General features: G+C 45.0%; 1 protein-coding gene across 3 annotated transcripts in view; it reads left to right on the top strand.

The window, feature by feature from the left end:
• LOC104462330 (casein kinase I) overlaps positions 1 to 22,622 on the top strand; it is a 60,420-nt gene that overhangs the window by 712 nt on the left and 37,086 nt on the right. For all 3 annotated transcript variants that reach the window (XM_010074238.1, XM_010074239.1, XM_010074237.1), the window contains exons 2-3: positions 7,263 to 7,303; positions 11,859 to 11,928. In XM_010074238.1, the coding sequence (XP_010072540.1) occupies positions 7,263 to 7,303; positions 11,859 to 11,928 (111 nt within the window). The remainder of the gene's footprint in view (positions 1 to 7,262; positions 7,304 to 11,858; positions 11,929 to 22,622) is intronic.

The following is a 22,622-nucleotide window of genomic DNA, read 5'->3' as shown; positions in this document are numbered from 1 at the left end:
TCCCTCCCGGCTGCTGAACCAGCCTGTAATTTTTTTGTCCTGGTCCATTGGTCGTCTAACCACATGTCTTGCAGCTGGTCACCCTAACAGATGGCTACACGAATGCATTGTTTGTTTAGGACGACTTAAGAGCCCAACGCACTGCGACGCAGTCATCCTAAACAAATGATGGTTGTTTTTTCAATGAGGTGGGGGAAGCAAGCGGTATTTTTAATTACATGCTCCTAATATGTGGGTTTGGGTTCGTCGATGTAGATCAGAAGCAGCACCTTGTGCTAGTGGACTGGAGGCTGGCTGACAGAAATACCATTTTTCCTAAAACTTGGTATGTGTTTAGGGTTGAAATTAAAATAATGTGTGCATCAGGCACAAGGGATGCTAAATAAATCTATCAGGAAATTGCTTCAGGCAACCAAAGGGTTATAATGCATAACTACTGATTGTAGATTCCTGCTCAGAATCAACGTAAATTTAGATTAATCTTTCTAGTCTTAGTTTCTATGGTTTGGTTATTGCATCTCTATGATGTGCCGCTTCTCCACAATGTGAAGATCAGCCAGCTGTCTCAGTAAATGGGTGGTTTGGGGTTCAGCATTACATCAGAGAAGTTTTACAGATTTGCAGGAGCAGAGGCAGTGCTCCAAAGATGGGGAGAAACCAAGGCCAGGGACAAAACCTCCCACCTTCATGAACACGAGCACACGGGCGTTATTGGCAGCTGAAGAGAGGTTTGGATCCTTACGATAACGTAACACGAGTAGCTGTATTGCGTTGTCAAAGCCAGCCCCCAACAGCAATGTCACAATAGCAGGATCCCCATGGAGATGTTGAATTGCTTCAAGGTCCCGCAGCTGTGGTGGATCCCTCCGGGTAAACAGCTGTTCCCTTTTTTTGACTGGTGCCCAAATGCTGTTTCCATGGTTCTTCTTTTTCAAATTTCTCAACATTTTAGCAGTATTGGATTTCGGACCAATGTATTTGTTTCCAATGAAGAGATTTTTCTTCTGACAAAGTCCATTTACAGAGATATTCGGTTTTAACTAAGGAAAAAGCAACACCTGTTCATTGAGCAGTTCTTTGTGGATTTTTTTTTTCTGGTAAATGTTTTTCTAATACTGGTTAACTAAGCATGCTGCATTTGGGCAATGAGCCCTGAGTACTGATAATGGCAATTAGGTGTCCGGTCCTTATAGAAGCTGTATTATTGTTGCTTTTTGCCAGTTGCTAGAGCTTTAAGAACCCCTGTTTGCTCAAATATCAGATAATTCTATTGCACAGATGCAATGCTAATTATCGCTGAATTGTGCTGGGGGGAAGGCGAAGCAGCACGGCTGAAACACGAGCAAGTGCGTCTCTGATAACAGTTTTGTCCTGCAAAGATGAATGGTGTGCCCTCTGCTTTTTGATTTTTTTATTTTTTTTTTACATCGTTTTGGAGAAGTTAAGTGCCAGTGAATGCTTTTAGTAACACAGGAAGAACAAAGTCATGCACTGATAAACGAGGGGGAAAATATATTATTTTTCCAGTTCCCCAAATAATTTCTTTTTCAGGTGTCGTGTTTTCATTCTATCTTGTATCGCACCAGACAGAGGGCTGATTGTTCAGGGAGGAGATGGCATGTACGCACAGAAGCCATTTTCTGCAAATATCAAGCTCGCTGCTTAGGGTTGATCTTTCTTGCTGCAAATACAGATAGCCCCGGGGATATTATTTTTTTTGAAGCACATGGGAGCAGCACAATTGGATTCCAGCCTGCAGACGAGCCGGAGTGGGAAGATGAATGCAAAACTCAGTGTCTGGCCCAGAGTAAGAAGATGAAGCAGCGTTGACTGGATGCTCTCTCTTCAGACAGGCTGGAGATTCAGCAGCTGTTGAAAGCTTTGGTTTCTGAAGCAGTTTAACGTACTACTTCTTGTTGTCATCCTTGGACTGGACTCTGCGCATTTATGGAGTTCCGTTGCCTTTCGTGCAACGCCGAGCCCTGTCGTGCAGCTCCGTGCAGCTCCCAGCTATCTGCCAAGTTAATTCTCCCGCTGGCTTGGGAGCTGGAGCACTCCTGGGGTTCTGTAGTGCAACTTCTGCTGCTCCAGTGTCCTGCATCCCCACCTCAAGCTGATCCGAGAAGAGGCGTTACGTCAACCAGCCTGAGAACAGGCTCACCGGGCTGTGAGATCGGGTGATGTCAGGAGGTGCTCGCTACCCAGGAAGAATGGGATTTAACCTGTTAAATCCAGTGCCGTGATAAGCTATGGCTGGAAACGTGTAGAAAAGATATCACCAGCTGAACCTATGAACCTCCTCCTTATATTGGCTCATGGACTTACCCAGTGGATATTTCTTGTATCTACCTGAAATCCTGAATCATGAGATGTTTTAGGGATAAATATGCTTCTTCAAATGTCTTGTTTTCCACAGTTTTTGGCACCCGTATTTAGTAAAGGAATAAACAAGTACTAATGTAAAATTGTTCCAGTTTTGGTAGGTTGGAGGAGTTTCCAAACTAAGCATTAAGTTCTGGATAGACCAGGGGCTTATTTTAGTGCAGAGGTGTAGACTGGAGCCCAAGTCTTTCTTGCTCTGTAGCAAAGTTTATCTAGCATTTTTCAAAGAGTGTGTTCGATTATCTTTTAAAAATTATGGTTAATACAGCTTTTCTTCCTGTTTGGAGAGAAAAAAAATGTTAAGAGGGCTAGATCCTTGCTTGTATCCTCCCTTGGTAGGCTACTGCACCAAAGGGATTTTTGGAGAAGTCTGTTTTCCTGTGCTACCCAGAAAAATTGTGTCGTGTCCAGAATTCAGACGTCAGCATGATTCACGCACAGGTCTCACGAAGATTCAGCGCATCTCGGCAGCAAGCCTCAGACTAGAAGAAAAGCTGCTTATTTGTATGTTGCCGTGTCAGAGCAGGTCGATCAGATCTGGGCAAGTGGTGTGCCCCCCTGCCAAAAGCAAAACTGCCCCGCTGACTCCTAGGCTGCAGTTTGAAGCCAAGGAGCTCTGCTTTAAGACAAATGAAAAAAAATAACAAATATAAGTAAATAAAGGTGATGATAGCATTTGGTGCAGTTTGAAGCCAAGGAGCTCTGCTTTAAGACAAATAAAAAAATAACAAATATAAATAAATAAGGGTGATGATAGCGTCTGATATTGGGGCTGGTTTTGTCTCTTTTTGCCAAATAACAAAATCATCCTGTGAATATAGGGCTAGAATAATGCTGGATGTTGAGGCCGTGGGTAAGATGGGGATCTACGCCAGGAGATGTGACTCAGGAGCCAAGGAGCTCTGCTTTAAGACAAATAAAAAAATAACAAATATAAATAAATAAGGGTGATGATAGCGTCTGATATTGGGGCTGGTTTTGTCTCTTTTTGCCAAATAACAAAATCATCCTGTGAATATAGGGCTAGAATAATGCTGGATGTTGAGGCCGTGGGTAAGATGGGGATCTACGCCAGGAGATGTGACTCAGGCCCACACGCTCTAGAAGGGACAGCAGATCTGGTGCTACACAATCAATGTGATCTCACATCTCTTAAGTGCACATGGGATCTGGTCTGTCTGCAGATACTGTGCTGCCTGGGATGAGCTCGGTTTGGTCTTTAGGACGGCTGGTTGGGTTTTTCCTCCATTTCCCAGCCCTGATCATAGCGTCACAGAACCACAGAATGGTTTGGGTTGGAAGGGATCTTAAAGATCATCAAGCCATGGGCAGGGACACCTCCAGGGACGGGACATCCACAGCTTCTCTGGGCAACCTGATCTGTTCATGAGATGTTTGTACTTGTAGCTCTGCACTTTGACCTGTCGGAGTAATGCCCACAAGAGATTCATCGCTTTGGGCTGCTCAGCCCATCTACAATTTGTCACTATACTCGGCACATCTTACTGGCAGGGCTTGGGAAATCCACTCGTTTAGGTTTCCCACGTGAATGCTGGTGACTTAATGCATCGCTTCTCATTTCGAATATGGAGTTCATAATTGTTAGTGGAACTACCAAAACGGAGGCATGAACTTAATCACCGCTCCAGCAAAAGCTTTGCCTGAACTTGAAACACTTTTGTTAGTACAGTTATATAATCTCAGCTGTATTTACACATCTTTTGTCTTAAGATGCAGCTTCTATTCGTGGCTTATGCAGATTCGCTGTCTCCTGCCTTTCCCCTTCCATGTTAACGTCAGTGCTGCCTTGTAGAAGGAGGAAGAAGAAACCATTATACCTGGGAGAGTGGGATAGCAAAACCAAGGCGTAGGGCTCAGCCTGGAGCGAGCCAACGGAGAGATTTTGGGGATTTGCTTTGCCATTGTAGCTGGCACAGCAAGCATCTTGTGCTGCAGCTGTAGGAGGGGTTTGCAGTTCAGAAGCTGGGACCCATTTGCACCCCATTACGTTCAGAGACTCCCCATAGTTCATGCTCAGAAGGGGATGAGCTGAGGAATGAATCGGTGCGTTTACCTTTGGCTGCTGACCTGACATCAACCAGCATTTCACCATCCCAGCTTTTTAAGGGAGGAATTTCCTTACCAAAATTGTCTTCTGTCTAGTTCTCAGCCTTATGAGCCAGACCATAATAGATTGGATTATGGCTCCACATACATGGAGGGCACTAACAACGTCCTTTGCCTTGGAGTGAGCTTGGAAGAACAGTTTCCCCACAACCATCCTCTGTCAGTGGGAGCGCACAAGTGTTACTAGAAGGTCTGTGGGTCATCCCTCCCCTGCATGTTGAGCACCAAAACGACCTCAAAATGGCACATCTCCAAGGATGCGATGGATGTTCTTGTGTGCAGGTGTAGGGGGCAGTACCGAATGCTCTCGTCAGGGGGTTTTTTGTATGGGGTTGTTTTTTTTTTTTTTGCTATTTAAAGCATCACTTTCTCATGTATTTAGGTTGGAGCTTCCCTTTGTCTGGCTCAGGGTCCTCAAACTGAGCATCTCGATAAGAGTTCGAGGGGAGGGGAGGAGGATGTGGCAGTGGGCGAGCTACAGCTGGAGCTGCTGATGTGACTCATTTACTGGTCGCTAATATGGAGCGGTGAATTGAGGCGTATTTCAGCTGCCCTCTCTTAATGGCCTTGTGTGTTCTCCCCCTGCCAGCCTTTGGAGAGCATCAGGCTGGAGCCCTGCTCTGCCTGAAAGGGTGAAGCGGTTTATCCTGTCGCCTGTTTTTCTGCCAATTTGGCTTTCCAGCTCTTTCAGTACTTTGAAACCACTTTCCAATGTCTGAGTGCTCCTGATGCGACTGCAAAAGCTATTTTCTACCCTTCATTTCCAGCCTGGCCATAGTAGCTTTTATTAAAAGATCTCCAGAAATAGATTCCAACCAACCTGCATTGCAAGGGTTAATGCAGTTTACATGCTGATGGCATAAAACACTTCCTCTAGGATTATTTAACCTCGCGTTTAAAAGCCTGTTAAACAGCATTGCTGTTACTGTAGCAGGTTGAAGCTTTCCATGAAAATTTTTGACTTCCTGGTGGATGGTAAAGCAATCTGCTCGGGGCAGGACCTGGATTGGGAATGCCCAATCCGAAATTCGGAGGCCAGAATGACACTGAGCGATAGAATGGGGATGGTATCAAAAGAAGTTGAGTGCAGAAAATATGAAGCTGTTATAAAGTAAAGTAATTAAATGAAGAATTTCCCCTGATAAATATGTCAGGATTTAAAGATAACTGTTTGTCTTCTCTTGTGTTCGTGTTGTCTTTCATTTTATTGAGCTTTTCTTTGCTGTTGCTGCATGGAAAGAGTTTCTGTGTGCAAGGATCATATTTTTTAATGCTGTCATGTAGATATGCCAGAGCTGCCTGAGCTCCTACCTGCTCCGAAGGATGTAATTCCCTGCCCTCAACGTCCTCACTAGCTGTTCTGTTCTTCTAAGCATCAATATCCATTACAGGAATTGGAAAATAGCAGTGTGATAGAGCCGAGCAAAGCCGATCCTGCAACTGAGCACTGGTAACTTCCCGACTAGATTACTGCTGAATTTTGGAGCTACTAAATTGCTCAGTGGACGTAGGACTTGTGCTGCAGCGGTGTTGGTGATGATGAGCAAAGGAGGTCACCTGTGTAAAGCCATGGGGAGCTCTGTGGGGTGGAGGCTGTCCTCCTCAAAGGATGTGGTGGAACTCGGGGAGGTTGGAAAGGTAGCAGATGTCAGGATGATGGGCCAGATTGGGTATGAGGGCTGCCTGAGCATCCTGCCCCTGCGATATCTCTTCCAGGAGAGTTTGCTGTCAGTCACGAGCCAGGTGAAGAAGATGAAGGGTGAGGAATTGCTCAAATTACCTAGCAGGGGGACAGGAGGACATTGAATGATACGATAACTGGCAGCTTCAGAACACACAGCGAGATGCTCCTTGACACGGGTAGCTGTGCAGCTCTGCCACAAATCGCTAAGGAGGCCGAGGGCTTGCTTCAAACACCAGACGGGTTCCTGGAGGGAAGATTCCCCTCCAGCTGGAGCACACGCAGGTACCAGCTCCAGCTCAAAGTCATCGATGCACGATATTCTGGCAGCTGCCTGTGAGCCTGCCTGGTCCTCCTAGCCCTCTGTGCTTGCCAGAGCTAGTATCAGACCAGACACTGCTCCGTGTTTTGGTGTCCAGAGGATGGATTTTGTTCTTTCAGTGTATTGTTTAATGTCGCTGGTACCACATTGCACCTGGGAGTTCCCGAGCTTATTAGATTATGAGGATGGTATTGGTGCCGTGGGCAGACAGAAGGCATGGTATGCACGCTGCCTGCCTGTTTGTAGGGGAAGAAATAAAAGCTGTGTGTTGGTACCAAGGTTATTTTTCATATGCCTCCTTGCAGCAGTCGCTTTGATATGTAGCACGATTAAGCTAGGGAAGCTCCCAATAGCTAATAGAATAAAATTGTTCAGCATCCAGCAGATTGAAGATGTTTCTGCAAGAAACGATGCTCTCACTCTTCATTTTTTTTGTTCCCCAGACTTTCTTTTGGCACAATGCAGATAATAAAACCTAATGTGTCTGGGATACCTCCTCAAACACTCGCATCCAACATTAAGTGCTACAATAAAACATGGTTACCTTGCACTGAACACAAATAGTGTTTTCTTGCCCTGATGAGCTGCTGCAACTTATTATTTTGAGGCTTACACTTTGTTAAAGGCCTGAACCTGAGCAGGGAGTTGAGAAGAGACAGGTCTTTGCCATCAGTGACACTTTCTGCATCGTCTCTCTAGCTGGAAGTGTTGAATGTGGAACTAAAAGATGTTTTCTTTTTTCCTTCACAGGTAAAAATCTCTACACCAATGAATATGTAGCGATCAAACTGGTAAGTAGAAGCTTCAGGTGTTCTTAAATGACTTGTACTTCATCTTAAAAACTCAGATAAAAAGCAGCTTTCTTACTTTGGGCTTAACACTGCCCTTACCCTCAGCTAGAATAACTTATTTAAACTAAGATAAATCCTTGAGAACACTAAAAATTAGGAAAGAACCCATCCCCTGATGAACGTTTTGATACCTACGTGGTCTGTATGAGTCTTACACCGGTGAGAGCCTAGTTCCTCCTTCCGAGCTGGCTTCCAGGTCCTGGTGAGTGGTTTCAATGGGTAAAATTCCCTTGGGGGAGAATAGCACAACTCGGTCTTGTATGATGCTGAGAGACTGCAGATGCAACAGGTCAAACGATCCAATTCGGCAAAGATTTCCTCCAGCTGACTTGGGTGGCTGAGGATACATAGCCGCATCATCTTCAGAACTATTTTCTCCTTTTACATCGTAGGATGGTAAAACCCAATCAACCTGGCTTACCAAAGTGTTGCAGGAGTTGCGTTAAAAAGCTGTAGACCGAACAGCAGTGAACTTCAGAACTTGCACGGGCAATTTTGTTCACAGCTCTCTTTTCAGACAGTATTACAGGCATCAGTACCAGTTATCGGGTTATTTTTTGCCCAGGTGCATGCAATGCTGGCTTCCATGTTTCTTAGAAAGTCTTCTCCTGAAGACTGCTTCGGGGCATGAAGGCACTGTGGTCAAGGGTGGTTTGAAGTAGGAGTCTAGGGGATGGGGAAACTCTCGTAACTCGTTGCTCTGCCACATTTATGAAGTCATAGCCCAGTAGTTTGGCTTTATACTTTAATTTGTCTTGTCTGTAAACTAAGACTTTCATTAGTCTCTTGGGGTTTTTAAATTCTGTGTCGTTGGCGGATGTACTCTTTCCTCATCCACATCCTCTCTAATCACAGATCCAAGCCCCAAGTCTGAAGTTAAAGTCGTAACACTAACTTTATATTAGCAGCAAACACGCCTGTTTGCCCAACCGATGATGTTTGGCAAAGTGAGAGGAGTCATTTGTGTTACAGAAGATCAAGGTGGACTTGGTGCATTCATTCCAATCACCTTCAAGTGCCACAGATTTTATCTCTCTGCCATTCTCCTCATACAGTGCAGTCCACGAACAATAATTAGTGCTTTGCACGAGGGACTTGTTTTCAAGCCTGTTGGCAAATGTCAGAGGATATTCCCTAAAATAAAGAAGTAAATGCCTGCAGTGGAGCTTAGGATGTCCTTCATATGGATCCACCTCAGGAAGGAGGACGGGTGTTTGCTAAGCAGCTCACTTTTTAGGCAGATACGACAATAGAAAATATGCTGTGTACGCAGCGGAGGTGTTTTATTGAGTCAGTAACACTTCTAATTTGCTTTCAGAGATAATCTTACAAAGTTATAGCATTGGAAGGCATAAGAAAGTAATAATACAGGAAAAACACAGCTGTATTAGCCCAAAGGATTCTTGTTTCTCTCAAAACAGTGTCTGCAGTGACACCTCCCAGTAACCTGAGACCTTTCAATAGCTGGATGGCAGAGCTGAACGGCGTTACCTTTATTGCTACCTTCTTCACACCTATTTTTTCCGGTAGCATTCTTTCTTTTCTTCTCCCCCCTGAAAAAAAAAAAAAAAAAAAACCCCAAAAAACCGAAAACCCAAACAAACCCCCCCCAAAAAAACAAAACAAAACAAAAACAAAACAAACAAGAACCTGAAGTGTTAAAGCAGTTACTCCTCACCATACTCCAGTTTTATTTACCCTGTTGTGATTCATGCTTTAAGAGCTTTGGTTTTTCACGTTTGAAGGACTGGAATTGCCATCCGGTGGCCATCCAGGCATTCACACACCTGCTCTGGTTTTGAGAAGATTAATAAGAGAACAGTAGAAGAGATAGTGGCTTTTTTGGTCTCCTAATTTTAGACCATACTCCCCAGGAGTAAGAATTACTCAGCCTCCTCAAATATGTTTGTCTTATGCCCGTACTTAACTGTAATTTTCTTTATCCTTCAAATAATTTTCAGACTCATGGTAGAGTAGCTGTGTGTAATATACTTGAAGGCAGTATTTCTTTTGTTGGACCAAGTGAAAACTCTGTTCCAAGTTCTTCTAGCTGTGGGAGAGCATCTTCTGCAACTGCAACCTTCCTGTCCCAGCTCTTCATGCCTCCTGTCATGGTGTTCAAGCTGGAAAATTAGAGAATTGTGTGATGGGTGCCAAAGAGCTGATCCGAAAGTGCTGTGAAATTCAGTGCTGATGTCTCCTGGTTTCTCTTTGGGGGTGAGGATTGTGCTGCATCTCAGAAAAGTGCTGGTAGTGGAAAATCCTGCCTGTCTTCTGCCGTGTGTGGTGTCACCACACAGCCCCTCGTCCTGCTCTCAACTGAACATTCTTTCGTTTAGTTCACAGAAGAGTTTGTCTTCTGAAATGCCTTGGCCGTATTTGCCACTTTACTCTTCTGAGGGTTTTTAACACTGAGCTGCACACAGGAAGAATTTCTTCCCTGCAGGAAAGCAGCCCGTTAACATCCAGACATACCGAGCGCAGGTACCGGGTTGTACCTCTCGTAACGATCACGATGCCTGTTCGTTTGAGCTGTGGATTTAGTACGTTGGGCAGTAGCAGTTCAGTTATTTGTGCTACGAATGCAACATCTGCTAGCATCCTTAAGCCCTGGGCCTACGGGACAGCCATCTGGCCTGGTATGATCTCCTCGGAAGCTGCCACGACGCTGGCGAGTGTCCAGAGCTTAGGCTCCAGCAGCTCCTCATGCTCCTGATTTTGGCACGAGCAGCCTCACGTCCCAATACATTAATCTTTCTACCTTTATCCAAGTAGTTTATTTCAATAAAGGAACTATGAACAGGCTGCGTTCCCATTGCCCTAAGTCCCTTTGTGGTGCAGTTGTCTATAGACTCTCCCTCGACACCATCAACAATTATCTTAATTTAAATGCAACTTATATAACCAGTTTGTTTTTTCATTGCTTCATATTTGCTTTCAGTGCATTTTCAGTTTTGCCTTCAGAATGTTTTTCATAGAATCATGGAATGGTTTGGGTTGGAAGGGACCTTAAAGATCATTTTTCACCATTGTTTCCTAAGGGGTTGGTCATACTTGACTTTCTGAAGCTTTTAAGTATCAGAAAGTTGAGAATCAACCGAGAATTTTCTCCCCTTGCTGGCAAACACAGGGGTTGACTTGAGCTGGTGATGAACGGCTTGGCTGGAAGTCGAGTTGCCTGAATTCCTGTACCAAAATAGTTCTTCTGACTTAAAATGAAGTCTTGAATGTGGAGTTCACGGCAAAGATGGACATGAGTATTACAGCGCAGACCAGAGGTGAAACAACCCAAGTCGATTAATTGAAACCTTCATGTCCTGATGCGATACTCCACCGTGTCAAAGATGTTGGCTCAGACTCTTGTCTATGTTGAACCTCCTTTGGATGCTCTTGCTCTAACTCATCTGGGCTGATGTAAAACACAAGAGGACTTTTTGTGTGTGTGTTGGTCTTAGGGGGCTCCTTTATAGGCAAACTTTTAGATGATGAGTTGGCTTCCAACTAGAGGATTGTTTAACAAGGTTTTGGAATTCAGACTCATTTTGGTGCCACGCTACAAATTTTATGTAGTTTTGTGCTTGGAGCACTTTTTTTCTGAAAAGCAAGAAAATAAGCAAAATCCAAACAAAAACTGAAGCTGGTGTTAACTTCCATTTCCAAGATGTCTGAGCCGTTGGTGAATCCACATTACTGCCTGACCCAAGTGCACAGTTTTATTGCAGATGTAATTACTCAAGTCTCTTAATCCTCTCCATGTTAACTTTATATTTTTAGAAGCTTTGTAATCTTGCACGTTAATGCTTTTATGGATCATAGGCATTAAGAATTGTGCGTAAAGTGCAGATGAGTAACAGTAGAGAAATGTAATGTTTTGGGTGCATTGCAGACTTTTTTTTCTATCCCGTAGATAAAAATAGAATTTTCTCGAGTGCTTTGAGATGTTTGACTGACATATGCTACTGAAGGGGGAGACTTCTGCCCCTGTTTTTGCCAGATACCTGTCTGCACTGTAGTGCTTGCTGCGAGCAAGATTGTGCATTTATACAACTGCGGTCTGACTTAAAACACAGATATATGACTCAACATTTTTCAAAAATACAGGCCAGCGACCAACAAAAATACTGCAGGCAACCACAGTCCGCAAAGGGAGCTTGGGACTTGATCTTTTGCAGCTTTGACTTTCCTCTGACTGATGTCCAGGGTCATTCTTCAAGGACCAGGAGCTTTGTTGAACGATTCTTGAATTTCACTGCCATGAATTAGCGTTAAATGAGGAAGTTATTGCTTCTCCAGAGAGCATATTGCAAGTCTGATTGCTTTTTGTTCTCTATTTATTTGGATGCCATCTAATGGTGAGGTCTATCGTTAGACTTTCAGACAAGGCTCTCTTATCTTGAAACTTGAAGCATCGTGGTACAGTCACTAAACTTCAAGTATAGAATATAACTTTTTTCACTCAAACTAATTTTAACCAACTTTTTGTTTATTTTTTTAGGAACCAATAAAATCACGTGCACCACAGCTTCATTTAGAATACAGGTTTTATAAACAACTCGGAAGTGCGGGTAAGTAAACCTACTTTAAGCTTATAGAAAGCTTGTAATTTCTTTATTAAATCAAATGTTTCCATCATATTTGGTTTGTAATTCTGCCTTGAGCTTACTGATCTGACAAATTCTCTTAGTTCCCGATGAGTTTTTGGAAGAGATTTGGTCAGAGTAACACCATAATGATGCGGGATAATGATGTGGACCTAGAAACTCTCGTTAGTAAACTGGGTATTGCATTAGTGAGGATTGACTGAAATGGGAAGTACCCTTGTTAGTGTGTTTGTAAAACACAGCATCCATCCATGGATGGAAAGTTATTTGTGTATAGATTAACAGGTTATTCAGAAAGGTGAGGTAAAGTCTTAAAAGCCAGGAAATTGTCTAAGAAGCATAGGGCTTTTCTAACAAAAACCTGAAATACTGTTTCCATTGGATAGTTACTAAATCAAAGTGTCCAAACGCCCAGTATCCTCTGTGTGACCATAGTCTGCAGCAAATATGAGAAGCCTGTAACAGGAGGTGATTTTTGTTATTTTTTAGGTTTTTTTTTCTGGCAAGTTCTCTATTTTCCCTAATACAGGCCTTGAGCTTGTGCCTAACAGCGTTTGGATTTTTCTTCTCTGAATTTATGTTTTTTTTATAAACCTATATAAACTTCTAGCATGTGTTGCCCATGCCAAGAATTTCCACAGCCTGACTACTCACTGCATGAGGAAGTGTTTCTGAAGTAAAAGACCTTTTCTGCTCCTTCCCTGCTTTGATCATATATTGACTTCGGGTTTTGGCAAGTTTCCTAAATTACTGCAATATTTTAACGCTTCTGATTTTATCTTTTCTGTTTTCCCTAGATGGACCTAGCTTGATGATGTGCTCTCATATTACCAAAATACTATTTTTTTTAATAGGACTTGTTCACTGAAATAAGGTGTTCTTTTCTATGTGTTTTGTATTTTGGTGGGAGCATCCTACTGCCCATACAACTCCTAAGAGGTTAATGTCATCACTTCATTCTGGTTACCTGTGCTTTCGAGACTTAGGGCTTTTCTGCTCAAGCCTGTGTTGTAAATAAATCAAATATTATGTACACAGAATAAGTGATACACTTAATTCTGCTCTTCACTCCCTGCTTGAGTTTTGTTGATGTTGCCATCTCTGGGGTCACCCAGTGAACGTCTCTCGTGACACATGAACGTATCCCAATATGCTTTTTCTACATCTGTTGGCTTTCTACCACTCTAAAGATCTTATTGAGGAATCTTAAAACTCACCAAATGTTGGGGGCTTGACTTCGTTTTGGTTAAATTAAGTAATTTTTAATGGGTTTTCTCCCGTTCCTAATGAATCTAAATTTTTCATCCTACAAACTTACCCATGTGAGGCATTTCTGCCCAATCTTGCCTTCCAGGTCTCTCTTCCCTTCATTCTAGGGAGGGCCTGACTGTCATCTCAAGCCTTTTTGCCAGCATTTGTCAAGAGACTGTTGAGAAGCCTCATGAACAACATGACTTTTATTTCTATCTCTGTGTGGTCCCACAGGCATTGCAAACCCAGTTCCGAGAATCTGTTGGATGCCATTAGAAGCTCTTGTGCTACAGTTTTGCTAAAACAACTGGAAATAGGCCAGGAGCTCAGGTGGAGGATGTGAGCCCACATCTCTGGGCTCTCCATGAGACTTGGAAGCTGGACAAAATAAATTTTTGGTGGAGTCAGACTGCCAGGACCAGGGAGCCTTCACTTGATGTCTGATTCACTTGATGAGAATTAGGGGAAGACCGTCTGTCTGTAAAAACAGATCGGTGCTAAATCTGTGCTGACTTTGGGGAAATAAGTGGGGCTGTTCTCAGTGGTGTCATTAATACCAAGTTCCCCTTAATGGTCCTTCCTTAAAAACTTCAACTGCTCCAACAGCCAGCCTTGAACTTGCAGTAAGCAGGACCGGTGACTTGAAATTGTCGTAGACTCGTCAAATGAAGACTAAAAGCGTCCAAACCCATGGTGTGTATGACTCAGATGAGAACAACAGTAGTGTTGCGTGTGACATACTGTTCAATAAATTAGCCAATTAATCTTGCCAAATAACGTGGCTGACTGTGAACCTCCCACCGTTAACCTAAAAAGTAAGACTAGTACAAGCGTTGCTGGAACGCCGCAGTAGCAGTGTGGTCTTCTTGTTAGTGCAACTGCGGCGTTCAACTGCCTGGCCAACCAGATGGTCGCAGCGAGCAGCGTCTCCGTGAGAAGTCAAAATTGTCATCACCTGCAGCATTTGGAGACAAATTGTTTTCTTCCTAATGAGAAGAATTTTAATGGTGATTTCCTTTTTCCTGCATGTTCAGAATAAATGTTTTTAAAGTATATAACTCTTGGATACTAATCGTAGGAAAACTTAGGTTGGAAAGGACCAGCTTACCATGGATCAAGTAGGAGTCTTCTTGTAGGATGTCTTTGGATGTGTCGAAAAAGATATTTCATCTCTGGTATGAGACTGGATGTGTCCATGTGAAGTTGGGACTAACACACTGGTGTAGCCAAGCCTGGAGGGACATGGTTTGTGGCAGCCAACCTTCCAAGAGAATGATCTTGGATGCTGAAGACTGCAGAAGGCTTGATCATGACTTGCTTGCAACGTACCAGATTGAGAAGCGTAACCTCCAAACTCAGGAGGAGCTCACAGGTTTTGCGCATCAAAACTCCTGTAGAAGCCCAACCAGGGTTGTTAAGGAGGCACAAAGTGCTCCATCATGCTGGTAGGACAAGTGCTACTTTTGAAGATAAATTTTCAGCTAGCTCTGTAACACTGACTTTGGAGTCTGGTCTTGCAGTAGATTGCCCAGAATGCTTTCTGGGGGGCTTTTGCCCCAAAATTTTAGAAGAATTCCATGGTTCAGTGCCTGAAGGATGTATGTCTGTATCTATTACCTGCTTTGCTTGTTGCCATCACCAAAACATAGTGAAATTAGTATTTTTTAAGCCATTCAGTCTAGTTTTGCATTTTCCTTGGCATAGTTAAACAGAGTAGCAAACAACCCAAAAATCCATGGCTCTGTCAAAAGTTAATTCCTGGGGTGAGCTTCCATTGGAGATGTTTCCGTGTGAACGGAAGAAGCAGCACAGTTGTGTGATAGCTGCCTCCTTGTGCAGCTACACTGTGGCTTCCTCTGCCACATGGTCCATCAGCATTGACATTTAAAGACTTTCTGATGAGACACCGAACTTGCATCTCTTACCCCATCAGCACCAGCTTCTCCATCTGCCACGTGAATCGGCTGAAGATCACGAATCAGCTTGGATTAGCTGAGGAGAATAGGGGATTTCTTGCGGCTCCTACATCTTAAGACATATTTCATGGTAGATTAAGATATACTGGAGCAGTGAAAAGTTAGATAAAGGGATCTAAACTGGATGAATGTCACTCTTTTGGTGCTTCTCAGAATAGCTCAATACCGGTGGATATATCAAATGGATTCAGAAGTAGCTAATGCAGATAGTCCTGGGTCAGAAGTAACCAACTAACAGCCATCTCTGATGTGCTTCTGCAGGTGATTGATGCTCTCTGGTGTTTCAATGCTTCCCTGTAGTAAAAGAAGCTAAGAGCTCCCCTGGAATTTCCTACCTTGCCCCTCGAAATGGAGCGATGTTTGCTTACAGAAATGGGTTTTTGTGATTCTTTCTTGAGCTTTTCTACCTCCCCCCCAAAAGAAGAGGCGAGGGCCTGCTGCACAGTGACCATCTGCTGGTTTCTTCTGTCTCGCTGTGGAATTAAATATTTAGTCACCTGAAATAGCGTATGGCTGCTTTACCTTAATGTGGGCAGTGAAACAAACAAAAAAAAAAAGCAAACTGCAGGCATGGAGTGAGAGACCTGATGGTCAGTCTGTAGGGTGTCTCAGGAAAGGACAAGAATTCCTTCAGGTTTTAGGTAGTCTGGGATACTGACCAAGATCATCGGAGCAGTTTTAACAGTCTCTGTGCAAACTAGTTGTGTTATTTGGTCATCAGTCCTGTAAGATGCTGGTGTCCTACTGAACTGTTTCCTGGTTGCTCTGTTGAAAATCCGCGTGAGCACACACAAACGTCCTATCGTAGGAGATTCATCTTGGCCTGGGCTGCCCCCAGGATCTCACTTTACTGGTGCTGGCACACTCAGTCCTGAATTTTTTTCTTGCTGGATAGTACCTCCCTGTGTATGAAAACGTGTAGCACACCAATCCACGAGAAGTCCAAGTGTGATGGGCATTCCCCAAAATTTGGCTCTTGCTCTCTGACCCTCTTTGAGGATGGGCTGTTCCAGGTGTTCCCCTCCTCCTCAAGACCAGTTCCTCGGCTGCTGGGCTTCCCCTTGCTCTGAGGCTTCATCCGGCTCCTTAAATCTGCTGCTTCCCTCCCTCGGGGACAGGAGGAGCTCTCTCTCTGCCTTCAGCAGATGCTTTTACATCTCCTAGGGCTGCCAGAAGCAGTTCAAGCCTCTGGCGTGTTTCCAGTGTTGGATCAGTCACTTGAGCATGTCATTTGTCCCCTCTACTTGGAAGTTTGTGGAGTAAAGGCTTGGCTTCTTCTCATTCATTAAAAAATCTTCAATGCTCAGGCCCTACAGCTTTCAGGATGACGAGTGGAGGATCTCCATCCTCACCACCAGCTGCTGTTGGAGTGTTTGGTTCCCCAGAACCCCAGTAAAGGGGTGGGGATGCTGGTGTTGGCTGAGCAAAACTGAGTGACCATGGTCCAACAGACCCAGCTCCTTGCTCCCGGGATGATTGCATTTCCTGGGCAGTGCACCAAAAGGCAAAGCTTTTGTTTTGCTTGAGCTGCCCACTGCTCACCCAGCAGCATTCCAGGACCCTCCTGCTTGGTTTGGGGTTAATAAAGCGGTGTACACAGCTCACAGGAGCCCTGCCCGGCCCCTTGGGCCATCTTCAGCGGCTGGGTCCTGCTGGTGGCACACGAAGGTCTTAGCGATTGTGTTGGCTTTGTCTTTGTCTCTTTTTGCTTACTGACTTGGTTTGAGGACCATCAGCAGGGATGGTCTTTTTGTTTTAGGTTGATTCCAGATTCTCACCTTTCCTTCAAGTTAAACTCTCCTGCAGACTTCACGTGGGAAATATCTCTTCCGAAGTTTTTATTGGGAACTCGTCTTTTACCAGCAAGCAGTGCCCATATTTCCCAGTCTCTGTTTCTCACTCTTTGGCTTGAGCTGCTCTTTCCCGTGCATAACATGGACATACAGGAGGACACGACCATGCTTTTAGCTCTGCCCCATCCCATCGTTTGGATTTTTGGCTTCAATCTGCCTCAGCTCCTCCACATCCTTTTCCATACACTGGTATTTCCAACCAGCTAGTTTTGAGTTGCGCTTGAAGATCTTGGCCTCTCCTGTTGACTACCGAATCAGGATCTGGGGGGTTGTGTGCAGTAGGAAAGGTGGATCCTACTGCTCTCAGTTCTAGTAGACAACACTTAAAATGGGTTTTAAATTTGTGAAGCCTTTTAAACTTCAGCCACTGCTGTGTTTCCTGCTGTAGGAACCTCTGTGTCCCTATTCAGTGCCATAGTGCATCTCTCGTGATTCACATCACTTTGCCAAAGGGAAGCTGGAGATGCTCTTCGTGAACGCTTCTAGAAAGCTCTTATGTTCCAGGGGAGAGAAGCGTGGCAAAGCCGGCTGCACGCCGGGGTGCTGGGCTGCCCCGTCTCCTGGCCGCGGCAGCAGAGCCCACGGAGCTGCTCCACATCCCTTCCCCTTCCTGGGCAGCCACAGAGCTGCTGCATCTCTCCGTCCGACTGCTGTTGTACCTGATGGAGCTCATGGACCTGTGTCTGCAGAGCATCCCAACAGAAACAGACACCAAATGGACTTGAAGATGAGCTTTGTCCAAAAGTTTGGGGTTTTTTTTCTGGTTGGAGAGGAAAAGACATACTTGTCTCTTTCTGTAAGCCTTGCTTTGCTGAGAAGTTGAGGCCAACGCGTCTGCTGTGTTGATGTGTACTCACAAAGCTTTAACTGTTGTTTCCCCAAAGTATGTTTGTCCCCTGATCTCTCTAAGCCTTTTCTCGAGGACGTGGAGCCCACTGCTGCATGACCATTATTGTGCCTAGTTCCTCTCTATCAGGATGTGACCATGGCTGAAAACCATCTCCACGCAATCAGGAAACTGCTCTTTAATCTTGTGCTTCCGTGCAAATAAATAATTCAGTGTGATCCTGGGAAGCATTGACTTTCCAGCAGTGACCGGTAGATGTAGAGGAATGATTTTGATTTTGTTACTACATTTCAAAGCATCTCTGGCATCTCTCCCCCATGGTTGTTACCGCCATACGTGATACCTTCCCTGCAAGCTCTGCCTTTGCAAGGTAAAATGGAGTCCTGCGTATTTTCAGGTTCCTTTTGGCCGTGCTGAGCTGATGAGCGAGTTCCTGCATAGTGACAGCTTCTGTGTGAAGCAGTCATGCATTTTTGATTCAGTAGTAGTTTATTTTTATACCAGCCAGCAGATGAGTCACACCTTCCCCCACCCCATTGCGATCCCACCTTGGTGCGTGTGATTCATCGCCATCCAGCGTCAACATGCGTTGAGTTTCGTGCCGTCGTTCTGAGGCCCCGCGCTCGTCCCCAGGATGGGTCAGTGACATTGGCAAGTGGATGTCAAACGTAACGAGCCTCCGTGGCATCGTGGTGGAAAGCAGGAGGGGAGTTTGATACGCTAGAGAATCCCAGGAAACCGAGATCTCTGCTCTCCCCAGCCCACGCAAGAGATGAGTCACAGCGTACGAGCAAAATATACTGAGTCAGGGAGGGGGATGTCGCTACATATAGAATATTGACAGATTCTGTGGTTTGGTTGGAATCTGTGCTCTGTAAACAAGCTCACCTCTAATGAAGTAGAGAGTCTGTGTGTTTACTTTGGGACCTCTTTCTGTTGCACAACTTGAGGGAGCAAAGCAGTCTGTTTACTTGTTGGGAAGTAGGACCAAGCAAAATGAAGGTGGTATAAATAACCGAGCCTTTTATATAGCCTAGTCAATATTTGCATATATGTTTTTCAATGTAGCCGAGCTGTCTGCTACTGTTAAGTTAGCTTTTCGGGATTGCCTACCTCGAGCACGTTTTTCTCATTCGGTGTTACTCTTGCTTTACTCACAATCTGCTGCACGCTTTGTACATATTCTTCTTTGCAAATAAATTCTTTCCGTGCCGGTTGCACAACGCTGTCATTCACATAGCAATTAGGCAGGGGTCATGTTGGTAAGACTCGTTCTACGGCTGGATGTAAACAAGCCACCGTGGCGGAGCACGCTGCCAATACCGGCTATTTCACCGGGAACTCCCTGTGCACAACGCTTGTCCCCACGGGAGCTGGAGTGACTTGGGGCCACGTAAGTGGGGGTTAACGCAAGACGTCTACACCCCTGGCTAATTAAGGAGCACAAACATATGTATTAGCTATTGCTGCGGTCGCTTTAATCTTCAGAAATCCCACTCGTATTTACCACCTTGATGGAAACGTTGCCGTGGCCGGGCGTTAAGCCAGCAGCTCACCCCCCAGCAAGGTGCTGCTTTTCGGTGGGGTGCCGCCTGTGCCCCAAAGCGGGTTTGTGCTGGCGTGGAGCGACACGTGGCCATCGCCTGAAGTGTGTTTGTGTCCTGCTTCGTTGTATGGAAAGGTTTGTTGATAGCTGTCATGCTACAACACTCTAGATGAACGTTGCAGCCTCCCTCTGTGAAATATTTGGAAATATTTTACAATGTAAGTGTTTGGTTACTATAAGTGTTTAATAAGTGACTTATTAATCTGTGCAAGATGACACAAAACTGACATCCATGTGCATGGAAAGCAGCTTGCGCCTTTGGGTCACATCTCTTGTTTACATCATTTCCCTAGTTCAGTTCCCTGCGATAGACCTAGCGCTTGTTTTAAGCTGTTGGGTTAATTTTCTGCCAGCGAGGAAAAACTCTTCTCCCCTCATTCTCAAATCTTGCAAAGAAATGTGCCATTGGAGATAGGTTTGAGGTGCCTCAGCAAGGAGACATGGTTTCATTCATCTGAAAATGATTAAGTGATTAATGATTTTACATAAAATCACAACGTGTGTGGAGGTCCCTCACGCCCTTAAAGAAAGGTGATCAGCAGCTTCATTATAAAGTCAGGGCATTGCAACGAACTTTAGAAATTGAGGGATCTCTGACTTCAGAGCTTTTGAATTGCAGAATAAAATGTGGTGGGTTACTGTAACGCCCAGTTAAAGCGTGCCTCCTTTCAAAGGTGGCTTGCTGTTGATCTCTGGAAAATAATACTTTACTATCTGAAAAGACTTTTTTTTTTTTTTTCATGTGGCAGTTCCCTTGCTAGGAAGGGCTTCCTGAATGTGCACATTTCAGCATCTCTTGTATCATCAGGAGTTTTGACTTCCTCGGGCTAAATTTAGGCTTTGTCAATTGGAAGCTATTGGATGCTTTTAAAGCAAGGCCATTAATATTTGAATATGAGATTAGGGCAGTTTCCGTTTTCTATTTCAAAAAGTCCTCATGCATCTCTTATTCTTCCGGTATTGATTGCAGTCATCACAAATCAAAACCCAGCGCCGCTGAGCAGCACACGGAGGGGAGCAGCAGGATGCCGGGAAGCTGAAAAATGCTTTTCCTGCAGATGCTGTTCGTTGAAGCCTGACATGCCCCGCAACAGCGGTCCTAAATCTGCAGCAGTCAGACTCATCCCAATCATCCCGGATGCCTCGTTGGGTTATTCCGATAGACGGCAATGTTCTGGGGTGGGTTGGGTGATGGCTGGGCCATTTCTAGGAAGAAAATTTTTCTGTGCAGGGGGTGAGGCAGTGGCCCAGGTTGCCCAGAGGAGCTGTGGATGCCCCATCCCTGTCTTATCCCTGATATGCCTAGAAACAGCATCAAGAATAAGTTGTTCCATGATCTTTCCAGGGATGGAAGTGAGGCTGACCGGTCTATAGTTACCCGGGTCCTCCTTCTTGCCCTTCTTGAAGACTGGAGTGATATTCGCTTTCCTCCAGTCCTCAGGGACCTCCCCCATTTCCCATGACTTCCCAAAGATGTACCCCGAGCTGAAATCTCTCATGCTTGCACACAGCCCAGGTTGCACCTGGGACTTTGAGCACTGGAGCGTCTCAGTGAGGAAATTAAGATACTGAATGTTTGAAGATAACCTTTGGAATTGAGATTTGGGATGTATGTATTGAATGGAAAACCCAGTTTGACCATTAGGGCCACAATAATTAATAAGGATGCAGCAACCGGTTGGCCTCGTTCTGCTTGTCCCCCTTTCCTGGCCCTTCTGGGAAAATTTTTCAAGTTGCCAGGATGCTGCACGTAGAAATTAATTGAGGTCTAGAGCGATGAAAATCAATTTATTTTCTGGATAGCTGCTGTGTCTGGTGGTGAGTACTGCCTTGATTCAAACAAAGCTGGTTCCCTTTTGGAAGGTGGGTGCCTGATTTAGGGGGATCCCTTTCATATGTTTGTGCTTCCTAAGCGCCAGGAACATCCTCTGTGTAGTGGAGGTTTTGAAGGTGCTCTACTCCTTCAAGAGAAAAACATAGGAGCTGTGCCAGGGAGGTTTGACACAAGTGAAGTTCTGAGGTGTGAGGCTGCCTGCCTCCCAGACTGCCTATGAAATGGGTTTGGAGTTTGCATTTCTGAGCCTGTGCCCTGCCTGCTATTCAAAAACGTCCTCCCATCTCTAAAAGATAAGCCAGAGGCTGAATCTGTAACGGATCCAGCTGCGCCAGAAGAACTTTTCAGCCAGCTCTGCCCTGGGTGGAGACGTGCAGTTTTGTAACAATTTTTTTGTCTTTTTGGTTTTTGTAACAATTTTTTTCCTTCCAAACTCTGTTCCTGCCTGCTTGTCCTCAGCTATCTTAAGGTGAAACAGAGAGATAATATCTAAAGGTAACATCTTATTTAGCATCTCTCAGCTTCTGTTTTGCTGGAGGTTCTCCTGGAGCAGGGGCTGGGAGGTTTTCCTTCGAGCTAGAAGGACCCTGTGGGAAACACTTTCCTGTCAATCTCTTGACTTGCTGAGGAGAGTTTCCATGTGGTTGACTCTCAGCATCCATCACTTACTAGTTTGATGCTATTGCAGGAGCAAACGTTCATCTCGTGGCTTTTTAATCAGCCCTCCTGGTGGGTCCTGCGCTGGTGCCAAAGCAGCTTTGCCAGCAGCACAAAACATCCCTGCCATCCAGCCGCCCTCCCGTAGGACCAGTGTGAGCGTTTGTGGGGCTGAGCTGCAGCCATGGCTTTGTGAGCAGGTCTCAGCACAGCAGCGGTGGGATGGCACATAGGGTTGTGCTGCCAAAAAAAACACCCAGATTGTCCCATCACAGGCTGGCGTGCGGCAGCTGGCCAGCTTCAGCTGCCCGAGCATCATCCTCCTGAGCACCCAAGGCAGAAGCTGCGTGTCCGATACCATTGTCTGCTTTATCCAGCTAAACTGGACCAGTCTGTCATCCAAGACCCAAGCGCTGTTGGAGGAACACCGACCGCTGCCTGTACGTGCCTGTTTTGCTTTATGTTGCTGTGCCGTCCTGGCTGGAACAACTCCTGGTCACTGCACAGCGATGTGGGTTGCAGCTGGGCTGGAATTCAAGCTGTCAAATTCCCTCTGCGTTATCCTGGCAGTTTCACCCTGGTTTGCAGCTGGCCGGCACGCCGTAAGCTTAAAGTATCGCTTAACTCACACTAT

This window comes from Pterocles gutturalis, unplaced genomic scaffold (genome assembly GCF_000699245.1).
Source record: "Pterocles gutturalis isolate BGI_N339 unplaced genomic scaffold, ASM69924v1 scaffold9637, whole genome shotgun sequence".
NCBI lineage: Eukaryota > Metazoa > Chordata > Aves > Pterocliformes > Pteroclidae > Pterocles > Pterocles gutturalis.
Note: the sequence above shows the minus strand (reverse complement) of the source record. Positions and strands in the feature narration are given on the sequence as shown.